The sequence below is a fragment of the Myiozetetes cayanensis genome, unplaced genomic scaffold (genome assembly GCF_022539395.1).
Source record: "Myiozetetes cayanensis isolate MyiCay16 unplaced genomic scaffold, myiCay2020 scf4, whole genome shotgun sequence".
NCBI lineage: Eukaryota > Metazoa > Chordata > Aves > Passeriformes > Tyrannidae > Myiozetetes > Myiozetetes cayanensis.
Genome location: NW_026087631.1, coordinates 49,239,015 through 49,253,338, shown reverse-complemented (window position 1 = coordinate 49,253,338; position 14,324 = coordinate 49,239,015). Strand labels below are relative to the sequence as shown.

General features: G+C 40.0%; 1 protein-coding gene across 9 annotated transcripts in view; it reads right to left on the bottom strand.

Annotated features, from left to right (window-relative positions):
- Positions 1 to 14,324, bottom strand: part of MAST4 (microtubule associated serine/threonine kinase family member 4) — a 269,784-nt gene that overhangs the window by 11,498 nt on the left and 243,962 nt on the right. For all 9 annotated transcript variants that reach the window (XM_050330031.1, XM_050330032.1, XM_050330033.1 and 6 more), the window contains 7 exons: positions 13,508 to 13,673; positions 10,656 to 10,757; positions 6,686 to 6,808; positions 6,329 to 6,441; positions 4,776 to 4,903; positions 4,441 to 4,673; positions 289 to 489 (listed from right to left, as the gene is read on the bottom strand). In XM_050330031.1, the coding sequence (XP_050185988.1) occupies positions 289 to 489; positions 4,441 to 4,673; positions 4,776 to 4,903; positions 6,329 to 6,441; positions 6,686 to 6,808; positions 10,656 to 10,757; positions 13,508 to 13,673 (1,066 nt within the window). The remainder of the gene's footprint in view (positions 1 to 288; positions 490 to 4,440; positions 4,674 to 4,775; positions 4,904 to 6,328; positions 6,442 to 6,685; positions 6,809 to 10,655; positions 10,758 to 13,507; positions 13,674 to 14,324) is intronic.

Here is a 14,324-nt window from a genome sequence, read left to right as displayed (position 1 = left end):
GCTGTTGGATGGACCAAGGACTGAAGTTGCATCCTGCTGTCCATGCACACAGTCAAACAAAGTCACTGCTAAGTAACATTTCTACCTGTCAGAGAAGGCCCCTTAACTGTAATGTGACCATTATAACTTGCTAACAAGACTGCACCATCTAGTCATGCAAGTGAACAAGAGAAACAAAAATGTGCGACACAGAATACATTCTGGACTCTCCAAAATCTTCCATTTGTGTCATAAACCATTGTAACATTGCATAAGTCAAACATTTTGACCAAAAGTATTTATCTCTACCTCCTGGAATCATGAGGGACAAAGCACTTGCAGAAAGGGACTTTGTGACTTTTCCAGAGATCTTCTTTTTCTCTGTGCTTTCCAATCGCTGACGAGCAATGTGAGATGTAGCTTCACCAGCTGTCTTTGAAGCATTATCTGCGCTGTCCACAGTCTCACTTCTTCCATTTATTTGATCTAAGTGTTCTGAGAAACTGCCAACTGTATGAAGAAGGGATAAACACATTGAGGGAAAACTGGGGGGGCAAGAAGGGGGAATGGTACAATTGTGGAATACAAAATTTTCTGTTAACAAATTCATAGAACTACATTACAGAAATCTAAGTAATTCTTCCAGACTTACAGAAGCATACAGTTTAACAGAATGTATTGAAGCAACAGGTTTATTTAGTCACTGACTAAAGTAAAATAAGACAAAAAAGCTGAAGCAAGTCTTCTCTCTCAATATGCAACACTCACCTTACAGAGCTTAACCATACATTTATTTTTAATGTAAACTTCTTCTAAAGTAAACAAAAGGTTACAATCCTACATAAGTTGCTATCGGCCTAACAAATTTTCTAAAATAATTAAAATACTAAGTGTATTTTTTTTTTAGTTATTAACTTTTGCTTTTATTATATGGGTGGTTTTCTATCACAAGGAGAAAGAAACCAAGCACCAGTAAACTCAGTATTACAATCACATTGGTCTTAGTCTATCATAGGTAACGAACTTCCACAATACTGAAAGAGTAAGAATCACAACGTTTCAAACAATGAAAATAAAGGCCTCGTGTCAAGTGAACATCTTGCACAGGTTTTCATCAAAAACTCAAACTTGTCACAGAAAATCTGTATGATCTTATCAACATGCACCATGGGTATGTCAGCTGTTTAAAGACATAGCAACAATACCTACTATTCCTTTAAGGTCACTGAATATCCTTTTGCTAATGGACCACAGAAAAATGAACCTACCAGGGGTGGGGCCCCACTAGACCTGTTGTTTACAAACAGAGAGGGGTTGGTGGGAGATGCAGTGGTCGGAGGCCGCCTGGGGCACAGTGACCATGAAATAATAGAGTTTGCAATACTCAGGGATACAAGGAAGGCCACCAATAAAACCTCCACACTGGACTTCCAGAGGGCAGATTTTGGCCTGTTCAGAAGACTGGTCCAGAGCATACGCTGGGAAAAAACCCTTGAAAACAAGGGGGTGCAGGAGGGATGGACGTGCTTCAAGAAGGAAGTCTTGAGTGCATAGGAACAGGCTGTGCCAGTGTGTCAAAAGGCAAGCCAGCGAGGTAGATGACCAGCTTGGATGAACAGGGAGATTCTGAAGGAAATCAGAGATAAAAAGAGAGTTTACAGACTATGGAAAATAGGGCTGGCTACTCAGGATGAGTTTAGGAGTATAACTAGGTCATGCAGAAAGAAAATTAGAGAGAGAAAAGCGCAATTTGAAGTCAATTTGGCTACTTCTGTTAAGGATAACAAAAAGGGCTTCTATAAATACATTAATAACAAAAGGAGGGGCAAGGACTTGAGGTGGAACATAGTTAACAGGGATGTTGGAGAAGGCTGAGGTACTTAACACCTACTTTGCCTCAGTATTCACCAGTAGGACAGTGGCCCTTGGGACAACTGCCCTCTGGAGCTGGTAGACAGGGACAGGAAACAGCCTCCCTGTATTCCAGGAGGAAATAGTCAATGACTTAACTGAGCCATCTGGATCCACACAAGTCTATAGGACCAGATGGGGTCCATCCTAGGGTGATGAGGGAGCTGGCAGAAGAGCTTGCCAAGCCGCTCTCCATCATTTACCAACAGTCCTGGTTCCCTGGGGAGGTCCCAGACGATTGGAAGTTGGCGAATGTCACACCGATCTACAAAAAGGGTTGCAAGGAGGAGCCGGGAAACTCCAGGCCTGTCAGCCTGACCTCAGTGCCTGGCAAGGCTATGGAGCAGATCACCTTGAGTGCAATCACACAGCACCCACAGGATGGACAAGGGATCAGACCCAGCCAGCACGGGTTTAGGAGGGGCAGGTCCTGTCTGACCAACCTGATCTCCTTTTATGATCAGGTGACCCACCTGGTGGATGAGAGGAAGGCTGTGGATGTGTCTGTCTGGACTTCAGCAAAGCCTTTGACACTGTCTCCCATAATATACTCCTGGAAAAGCTGGCAACCCATGGCTTGGACAGGGGCACTCTGTGCTGGGTTAAGAACTGGCTGGAGGGCCGGGCCCAGAGAGTGCTGGTGAATGGGGCTGCATCCGATTGGTGACCGGTCACCGGTGCACCCCCAAGGGATCAGTGCTGGGCCCAGTCCTGTTTAACATCTTTATCGATGATTTAGATGAGGGGATTGAGTCCATCATTAGCAAATTTGCAGATGATACCAAGTTGGGAGGGAGTGTCAACCTGCTGGAAGGCAGGAGGGCTCTGCAGAGGGACCTGGATAGTCTGGAGAGATGGGCTGACTCCAATGGGATGAAGTTCAACAAGGCCAAGTGCCGGGTCCTGCACTTTGGCCACAACAACCCCTGCAGCGCTACAGGCTGGGCACAGAGTGGCTGGAGAGCAGCCAGGTGGAAAGAGATCTGGGGGTGCTGATTGACAGGAAGCTGAACATGAGCCAGCAGTGTGCCCAGGTGACCAAGAAGGCCAATGGCATCCTGGCCTGCATCAGGAACAGTGTGGCCAGCAGGACCAGGGATGTGATCCTTCCCCTGTACTCAGAGCTGGTGAGGCCACACCTGGAGTATTGTGTTCAGTTCTGGGCCCCTCAGTTCAGGAAGGATATTGAGGTGCTGGAGCAGGTCCAGAGAAGAGCAACCAGGCTGGTGAAGGGACATGAGCATAAGTCCTATGAGGAGAGGCTGAGGGAGCTGGGGTTGTTTAGTCGGGAGAAGAAGAGGCTCAGGGGAGACCTCATCACTCTCTAGAACTACCTGAGAGGAGGTTGTAGCCAGGTGGGGGTCGGTCTCTTCTCCCAGGCAATCGGTAATAGGACAAGAGGGCACGGGCTTAAGCTCTGTCAGTGGAGGTTTAGGTTGGATATTAGAAAGAAGTTCTTTACAGAGAGAGTGATCAGGCATTGGAATGGTCTGCTCAGAGAGGTGGTGGATTCATCGTCCCTGGAGGCTTTTAAGATGACGATGGATGTGGCACTGAGTGCCATGATCTAGTAATCATGGGGGGGTTGGATCAAGGGTTGGACTTGATGATCTCGGAGGTCTCTTCCAACTCAGTTAATTCTATGATTCTATGGTCTGAGTTACCATTGCAACTCCTGTGCTAATGCCAGCACCATTACCTGGGGGTAGAGGGATAGTAAGCATGACTTGGGATACTGTAAAACAAAGGTCAAGGTTTTAGATAAGGGAAGGAGATGGATGACCCTGAGGAAATTTTTTTCTCCAGAAACAGAAAGAAGGAAGGAAGAGGAAAATGTGGACTACATAGGAAATTAGGGATATGGGAACAGAAATGTGTATCTTGAAAAATACTCAGTAAGGTAAAAAAGAGAAATAAGCTGAAGACCAGTATATGTGTAGATAAAACACTAAGGTCCTGGAGTGTACTGAAATGCATGCAAATCCTTGAGCAGGGTGAGGGATGCATAAAGCAAATAGAGTAATTAAGTAGGGAATGGTTTGCAACACTCCCTCCTAGATTTGTAATGACAAAAGTGAATTCCACAAGTCAGAGAAAACACTGTCAGTTCTGAAAGGTTTACATCATTGAGATGTCTTAATTAAAAACACACAGTGTTGTAGCACCGCATGTTAGAAAATAGCAATATGGTAGATTCCATGATGACCAAAGATCACAAACTTCAGTAAGGAAAGATATAAACATAGTTCTTTAAGTGCTAAACGCTCCTTTTCTTCACAAAAGAATCCTGCAAAGGCTCTATGGTCAAGCCACCATTTTGTTCACTTGCCTAGCAACCCTTTAGAGTCAGGGATACCAAATGATGCAGTTTCTAAAAATGCTGAAACTTTCCCATGTTTTCATGAGATTTTATTAGCTCAAGCCTGAGCACAAACCATATCTCCATTGGATGACTTTTTTTAAAAACAATTCTGATGAATACTACTGTAAAACAAAGAAGGTCTGTTACTGTTTCTCATGTAATCAGTCAAGAGACCCACTGTCAATTACCTGAGAGTGTGGAGCTGCTGATTGTACTTGCTGGAGTGGTTACTTCAGGTTCATCTTGCACTATTTCATCGTTCACAAATGCAGACTTTTCCTGGTCCTCCTGGGGTCCCACTGAGCTGGCAGAATCGTCCTGTACTCCTTCAGCAGATATAGACAACTTTGGAAGCAAACCCGAACTGCGTTGCTGCCGGCTGCTCTCAGTCTCAGATGAAATGGATGTAGATACTTGTTGTCTGCATTAAAAACAAGCAAACTCTCATGCAGTTACTGAGATGAGGCTACCTGCTACCTGGCAAGCAGGATGTAGACCCATTCCAGCACCTCCTCCTACTTACATTTCAGAATATTCTGAACTCCAGCTTAAAGATTCCACACAAGGCAATGTTACATTTTTTGTTTTGTCTCCTGCATCTTCCTTATCTTCACCTTGTGTTTGAGTGACTCGATCTATACTACTAAAAACCTATTACAGACAAAGAAAACCCAAAAAATCAATTCATTACTGACATAAATTTGATACAAAAAAGATAAGCAGGATCTGTGATTCTATATGCTTATACAGTATTTCAGAGTGCGAAGTTCAAGCTTCCTGAACCTTTTCAAATTTTCAGGAGTTTGTGTTCTTAAAATGCCTTCCTATTTGCATTCTTGGTTCCTCACATATGAATACACAAATATAGCCTGTTCTCATGAATTAATCAGTTTGCTCCTCATTTCACAGTGTTAACCAAGACAGTACAAACAAAATCCAAAGCCTTGGCCCTTCTCAGTCACAGGATTAATGTACACCTTGGATTAATTCACAACCATAAAGCCAAGCAAGATCAAAAATCCCTAACGCCCAAGAAACTGTCTTAGTACCTACCAGTCAGGTGGGGAAAGCAGAAAAAATAATCAGAATGTACTTAAATTCAAGAATAAATACATGCTTTATTAAAAATGAACTCTGATCACTGGAAGTCTGTTATTTGCTTAGCTGACAAACAGCACAGAGTCTGAGAGATACACTCATAATGCATAATTGCATAATGTTATGCAGTGACATAACATTAACCAATCAATTACTGTGTAACAGAGCCTTCAGTAGGACAGATGTTCCCAGAACCACAGAACAACATTGAAAGGGACCACTGTACGTCATGTTGTTCAACCCCTCTGCACAAGCAGGGTCACCTAGACCTGGTTGCTAAGGACCATGTTAAGAAGCTTTTGAAGATCTCCAAGGACGGAGACTCCACAGAGAAAAGAAGTGTTTCTTTGTCTTCAGACAGAATTTCCTGTCTCTCAATCTGTGTCCATTGCCTCTCATCTAAGAGAGGTATACTACCTTTTGGACAGTCAGTTTCACCTTCAATTCAGAGCACTCAAATCCCTCCTTCAAAATCCACAATTCTCCTTGACTGAAAGACATGCTAATCACCACCCTGCTTTTCTCCTTCAGTCTAATGTCATTAAATTAATAGGTACTATAGGATAACACTGTAATCTTTGTTATGATATCATCTGCAAGATACCCAGGACACAACTGGAGCAACATGAAAACTATGTACAGGAAAAACAGTGTAAAGAATATGTATTAGCATTTAACAGAACAATTTCCCTAAATTTTCTGCTAAGCCATAATGAATTTTCTACAGAAAACACTATCATTTTTTATATAATTTTCCATTAGTATCTTAAAGATTTAAGAATTAACTTTCCTACAGAATCTTTCCATGTTTTGATTTACTGTTACTCATTTTATTCTTGTCCAATTTTAGTTAACTTCACTGTTTCTTGAAAAAACAATGCCCTATTAATGTCTTGTATATTTATAATTTCCAAACTCCGTTAAAGTTGAAAAATGTTTATGCACACAATGCATTAGATTACAGTAATTTTTACTTACTTTTGAAAATCTGTGAGAACATGAGGAAAACTGTCTTATCTCCAAATTAAAATCTTCATCATTGGTATCATCTTCTTCTTCTGTTTCCATATGGTGATATTTCTCAGAACGAGCTACAGACAAGGGAAATAAAATATCTGAATTTATCAGGAAGAATGGATACCAAGCTTAAATATTAAATCAAAGTCAAACTTTATTCTTAAGACTATTTCTGCTGAAATTTCAATCCACCAGTGAAACTGCAAGTTGCCAGTGAATCTGATAAAGGGGCTGTTAAGCAGTAACCAAGAGTCAAAATTAATGATTATTTAAACACGGCATTCATCACTTTTTTCTTTAATACCATAAAACACCTACTGTCAAAGTAACTTGTGTCATCTTCAGACTCCAACTGTGGAATAAATTCTGCTTTCTGCCTCAGCAAACTATTCCAGTCAAGGCTCCTGAAGAACTGATGCTGCTTTACTTCATATGCACCACCTGGGGGAACCAGAGAAAAACACTGAGCAACCCATACCAAATCCTCTAACATTAATTGAACTAAACCCCTGGCCAATAATGCAAACAATCATGGAAAGGCATTGTCACCGCTGTACGCACGAACATCTACTACCCATTTCCATTTGAATATCCTAAGTCTGTCTGAGATCCTCCCTGTCCCTGTTTTATTATGGTTATTCTTTAACAGGTGGCACTGTTTTATTATATTCCCCTTCTAACATTTCTATTTTTTCTGGATATTTCTGTCAGCTACACATTAGTCAGAATCACCAGACGTAGTAGTAGTTATAAAAATATAAATATGTGCACCAGGGGAGTAAGCACAAGTTATAAAATAATGAAGAATTATTCTTAATAGTTGCTCAGTATAAATACTATTGCTGACCTAGAGATCCTTTTGGTGTTTTATGGCAGTAATACACAATTCTATAGGAAGTATCTTATCATTTATCTTCTCATTGATTACTGTCTGCTGTAATGCGTGTTGTAATGTGTGTTAAACAATTACACTAGTTTTAAGTTAAAAAACAATTATAAGAACACAATGGAATACTGGAAATTTTGTCCTGGGAAGATGGAAGATGATGTCATTAATAAGCACACACCTAATTCTAAAAACTGAACAAATAACCTGCAGCAGCAAAACCTGCTCTCAGGTTTAAAGTATTTGGTTTATGGTTTTGGTGGCGGGGGGGAGGCTGCAGAAGTGGCTTCTAAGAGAAGCTGTCAGAAGGTTCCTCTACATCCAACAGAGCCAATGCCAGCCAGCTCCAAGATGGACCCACCACCAGCCAATCAGCATTATCTGGGATAATGTATTTAAGAAATATATTATTTTCATAATGTATGACAGGTATGTATTCTTAATATATACCTACTGCATAACAGCAGCCAGAAGAGAGGAATGAGAACAGATGAGATGAACAACCCTGCAGACATCAAGGTCAGTGCAGAAGGAAGGGCTCCACGTGCTGGAGCAAGATTCCTTTGCAGCCAGTGATGAAGATCATGGTGAGGGTAGCTGTGCCCCTGCAGCCCATCGAGGACCCTAAGGCAGAGTAGGTGGGTGCCCCTTTAAAGGAGACTGTGATCCCATGCAAAAGCCCTTGCTGGAGCAGGCTCCTGATAGGACCTGTGGCCCTGTGGAGCTCACCCTGGAGCAACTTTGCTGGTAGGATTTGTGACCCCATGGGGAATCCATGCTGAAGCAGTCTTTTCCTGAAGGACTGCACCCCATGGAAGAGACCCACACTGGAGCATGGTAAAAGCATGACAAGAAAGGAGCAGCAGAGACAGTAACCCCCGTGTCCTGTCTCCTAACCTGCTCAGAGGGAGAAGTGAATTACTCAGAGGAGTGAAGGTGAGCTTGGGTAGAAGTGAGGGGTGAAGGGAAGGTGGTTTTAGATTTGTTCCTATTGTTCATTATCCTACTCCATTGTTAATTAGCAACAAATTAACTTCCCTGAGCTTTGCTCATGAAAGTAACTCCCTTTCCTTATCTCGACCCATGAGTCTTTTGCATATTTTCTCCTCCCATTGAGCTGAGGAGGGCAGGGACAGAGCAGCTTGGTGGGTACCTGGTGGGCAGCCAGGGTCAACCTAGCATATTGATAAAGCTAGTCTACTCCTGAATATCAAGGCTAAGTACGGAGAGAGCCATAGAAAAACAGTAAAATCTCCAGGATTGGTTTCTAAGTCAGTGCTAAGATTTCTAGGTTGGATTCTTTTCTGACTGCACCAGTGAAAAATTCATAGAAGCTAAATCTTCCCAAAGGAGACCAAAATCACATCTCATCATAAGTCACTAGCTAAAGAGTATTTCTCTGAGCTCAGTAATAGGATACTACATCAGAATTTTATAATTCTTGATTGGTATCAGATGCTCCAAACCCAAAGAAGTATTTTTAATGTAATTTTCTTCCTTCAAAACTAGTACCTATTTCTCTTCCTTCAACTTGCCTATGCCACTCAGGTCTCCTGAGAAAAATAAACAATTACAATTTTCATGAAGTGTTATGCAGCTTGCTAATATGCAATAAATTAAAATTCATGATGGAACCTGGGATAAGCTGTGCTATTTTTCAGTGCCTACCCTAACCCTAACCTGCCACTGCAGCTTCCATTTTTGTGAGCTGCTTCTAACACACAGAACCCACAACTTTCCTGAAATTTCTAAATCCCAGGCTTGAAAGAAATGGCTGCCTCATTTCTTTCTTCAGACTGTCAACTCTTAAACCAAACGCTTTAAAGACATCAGTCCCTAAATGAGCACCACTGGTGCTCCTCGTGGTGGCACTGACCATTTCAGTAGTTAAGCCAGACTCAATCTAGTCAATTCACTTTCTCAATCAGCTGTAGCAACAGAGGCAGAATTTGCATTCCAATTCTGGCCCAGCCTCTCACAAGGTGACAGTCTTGAATTAACACCGTATTTACCAGGAAGAAGCATCCTGGCAATGAACCAATGTCTGGAAAGAATATACTTAAGACAAGGAAATAAAACTAGTTGTGGATTTTCATTTTGTCTTTGGCAGTGGTGCCCTCTGCAGAAGAGGAAGGTAGCAACTGGAGAACATACTGAGGCATGACACCTTCCTCACTCTTAACTTGTTCATCATGGGGCAAGATACCACAATAAACTTTGCTGGATGCCACTCACTCTAGATTATCAGTTTCAGAGAAGTCTAAGGGTTGTTCACACAGGTCCCAGACATTCAGGAAGGGACATGAAGTTCATAAATCTCAGTCACATCACCACATCCCAAAGGAAGTCAAAGGAAGACATGTAATTTGGGACCAAGTCAATAATACACGGGGTCTGGATTATACTCACATTTCCCCCGAGCAGCTGTGGTAAGGCCAGTTATGAACTGATTCCTAAAGCTTCTTTTTAAATGAGGTCTAAAAACATGTAACACAGTCTGACCACTGGACTCAGTTTTGCAAGCAATTCTCCAAGTACTCTCATGCTGACTCAACCTGCCACTTGGTTTCCTTAGTATCCCCAATGTATTTATATTCATGGCATACAGTTCATTGTAAATTATACTGCAAAGTATACCTTTCTGTTTGGGCTCTTTTATATAGGAGGCCTTTTTCTGTTGTGTTTACCTAGTGCTTTGCCCAGTAGGATGACAGTCACTGACTTGGGTTCTCAAACATCATCCCTTAAAAATCATGTGCAATATTCCTCCTTACTGCCTCTCACAGAAACTCCCAAATAAGTCCTGCTCTGTCAAGTAAAAAAATAAACTCTATTACATAAACATATAGCTCTTTCATTAGCCTATGCAGTCTCACTAGTCCTAATACTTTCTTAACGTTTACATTTGGGTTTCAATTCTTTTTCATACAAGGTATTAGTGCTTGATGAATGAGAATGACAGTAATTTCTGAATAACGAGTTTGAGTGCTCATCACCCATCCTAAAACCTGGAGAACTGATTTGCCAGCTAAGATACTTGTGAAAAAGGAAGCCTTCTCTATTTCTGTGTTTGGTTATTTAACACTGTATTAATGAAGAAACCGTATGCAATGGCTGCTTTGAAAAATCTGTTATACTTATCAACTTAAGAGTAAATGCAAATGAGAGCATGTAAAGTCTGTGAAGTCCAAAAAACCCCCCAAAAAGAACAGTTATCATCCTGTTAAGCTCATATTGCCAGTCTGAATCTATAAAATACCATTGGTTAGAATAGAATGTTGTCATACAGCTTGTCCTGACAGAAGTTTCCCAAGTAAAACAAACAGATGAACAAAAGCTCCCAATGCTGAACACAGAAGTAATTTCTAGAACATTAACAATTTAAAATTAGTGCCTCCTAACCTGTTCCCAATCTTTCCAAAGGATTCTGCCTGAGCAGTAGGGTAATCAGATCCTGGGCATCCGGAGGTGGTGCTTCATCCTTTTCAGGCCAGTTGATTTCATCTAAAAAAACCCAGAAAGTTGTTTGTTATTACTTAAGTCTGATCCCAAAATTCAGCACAAACTGTGTGAAAGTTGTCACCTAGCAGCAAAGCAGACTTAAGGCAACTTTTTGTGTTAGATACCAATTACTTCTAATTTTATACTCTCTATACAGACTCCATAAACATATTATGTTCCCATTTTCCTTATAAGTATTCTTTACCCCAAAACAGTCTTTAGCAACAGAATAGAAAAATGCTTGGCTCATGGAAAACTATTTCAAAATATTAGCACAACTTGTACAGTCTTCTCCCTGCACCCCCAAACATTGTTTAAATTGTAGTCATGTTCTATGGAAACTATTGTTAAGATGGACACAGCTGACCTGACCCAGCAGTTGCTGTTCATATCTGTATTCCTTCTACGGAATGCTGGGAGATTCACTGAAATCATTACTCCCATGATTAAGGTCCAGGTACCACTCTGTGACAATGGACCTTTTCTTCAAAAGTCTCATACTTCCAAGGAAAACCACCTTACTCTAGCGACTCTTACACTATTACGGCTTTTGCACTTCATGGCAAGCTGGACCTAAATCCTGCAATCAAGACAAGATACGCTGCACATGAACATGAACTTTCTAAAAGCCTACATGGCAAGTTTTGTTTGGTTTTTAGCAAAAGATGTCTCCACAAATGCAATATATTGCAGGTTTTAGACAAAAGTCTGCAGAAGTTTCTTGGAGGGTATAAGAATTTTGGCGACAGAGAAACAGAACATTAGGAGCTCCGGAAATATAGAAGGCTGTTAAGGACTTTGTTGTCATTATACGATCTAGACTTCTCCTTCAAAATAATCATAACTGGAGAAAAAATCATCAGAAGCTACACACAAGTTTAACCTTTGTATTTCAGAGTTTAAGGAAAAGTACTGAAATAAACAGGCATGAAACGTAATCTGTTTCTGGAGCAGTATTTTCAACTCCTATCACTTTTGGCATGTAAGTTTACACTGCGGCCTCCCACAGTTTTCCTTGAGGGAGAAAACTTGGAGGCAGGAATGGCAACCTACAAAGAAGGCAGTGGCAAGACTTACAAATAGAATTTCAAGTAGAATGTAAATTTTGCCCACAATAACTGGAATAGAAGTCTAGGCTACAGTTTGGGTTCTTTAACACAGTTTTTACAGTTAAATACAAAGGGATCATTTATTTTAGCACAGAAAACTTATCCAACAAGAGTTCTCCTAGAGACACTAAGAATTATTTCAGAAAGTAAGAATACCTAAAATAAAGGGAAAAATGGTAAGTCAAAATCAAAACAAGAAACTAAGCTGACCAACAGCCTTGGAGAGTGAATGGAAATAGATCAGGATAACAAAAATAATTTCTATAAGACAAATGGATGCATTCAAACAGATAAAGTTATTTACATAAGCATCAGCTAGATTGTAACACATATGTTTTACAAAATGTAAAATTAATGCCACAAGCAAAATAAAAGTCTGAAGTGTAAATTTTGTCATTAATTTTAAAACTATTTCCTCCCCTTCTCCAAGTCAGCAGGAGCAAGGATAAAAACACAGGTGCCCATGTCTGGAAATACAATAAAAACATGAGTTATTTCCATGTTTTCCTGCCTACAGCTTCCATTGCAGTTTAAATCTGATTTGGGAAATAAAGCCTGAATAAGTATTGCAGCCACAAGGCATTCAGAATAAAGACATAATTTGCTCCTTGTGTTAATTAAACAGTTCATTATTTTTGCCACTGAGGCCTCAGCATACCACATCAGAAAACAACATTGTTATAAATCCACAAACAGCTAGGATGTTGTATAAAGGGGTCACAGGCACATCAATACAGTTTACAAACAAGTCTGGCTTTCAACTTGGACAGAGGAAAGCAAGATGATGACATAGTGTCTCCTTAAGTATAAAAGGGGATCTGTCGCGTTCTCAGAGAAAAGGAAGCAGAGGTGCATTCTTAGCTTCTGGACATTTTAAACAGACCATAAAACAGACAGGGAAATAGTAGCAGAGGTGCCATTTTGTTAAACTTGTGTCATAAATAGAGAACCTCTACATCTATGCATCTGGGAAATTTATGGAAACAGCAGGTAGGATAGTGAACAAGTCTGTTTAATTATCATTCAGTTTTGTCACAAGCCATATAACACTTAAGGTCAGTTTGCAGGTTAAGACCCAGAATGTTATTGAATTTTAAATGGAAGAAGAACAGATGCTACAGAAATAACAATACACTACAACAATCACCAATGAAATCATTAACAATCTGTGAACTGAGTTTGTTTCCTTCCTTTCTCATTATTTATTATTCAGGAGACATTTGTTTTAGAGTTTTATTACATATTTGTTAATTTCTTCATTATGCCATGAGGCATTTTCCCATTTATGCAAATTTATTTTAACTGTTTCTTCTCTGGTATAATTTATTTACCAAAGTCTGAAATCACTATTGCCATAGTAGCATGAATTTTTTACTGATACTGCTTTTCTTTTCCTAACAGTGCAGTTTAACCACTTTACTATATATCACTGAATTCCTGTACTTAGAAAAAATATATAGTAAGTTCAGCTTTTAATCCATATTTATTCTTATTACTTTGATAGCAAATTGTGTTTTACAGTATTACAATAATGGTGGAGTTTTTGAGCAAAACTAGCCTGAAAACCTGGTCTATCAGTAAAGATGTAAATACATTTACTATTAACAGAAATTGATTTTTTTTTTTTTTTGTGATTATCCTCACCACTGATTACTTGTCCAAACAGCTCTTCTGGTGTATCTCCAAAGAATGGCACACATCCAACAAGAAATTCATAAAGAATAATTCCCATAGCCCACCAGTCCACTGGTTTTCCATAACCCTGTCTCAGTATCACTTCAGGAGCTATGTATTCAGGTGTACCACAGACCTAAAAGAAAGAAAATAAGCATGATGGTAAAATGAGTCTAACTGAGCTATGTCACATCATTTATACTTCTTGAAATATAAATTAATATGGAAATATGGAATTCTGTAAGGTTTAGTCTGCTACGTTTGCATAACAGCTAATGCTTTTAGAACATCTTATCTACATTAAGAGGCATTATAATCAACATTTGTGTATCTGTTATGCAAAGAACCCTCTGTGCTTTGTAGATGGGAGCCCATCATAGCAAGTATTTTATTTAACTTTTAACATATCCTTCTCTTTACATGGAAGTTGTGGTGGTTTTATCTTACAGAACTTTTAGTGAACAGATTGTGAGCAGTGGTAATGAGGCACGCTTAAAGGGAAATGGGCCATAGCACCGATTTTAGCACCCTTGGTTCTACAATGCATAATGAGCTCCACAAGTACTCTGCTGAGACGTTTGAATTCCTTATAAAAACAGTTTTCCATTTGTCTCACTCACAGATTAAGCTGCACACAATTAGGTTGTTCATCTTACTAACAGATCCTAATGTAGAAAGAAAAAGACTAGGACAATCTGCAGGGCATCAGTAAAAATAACTGACATACTCAAGTGGAAAACCAGAACAGAAATAACAGTGGTTTATTTGGTATTATGGCACATTCTGC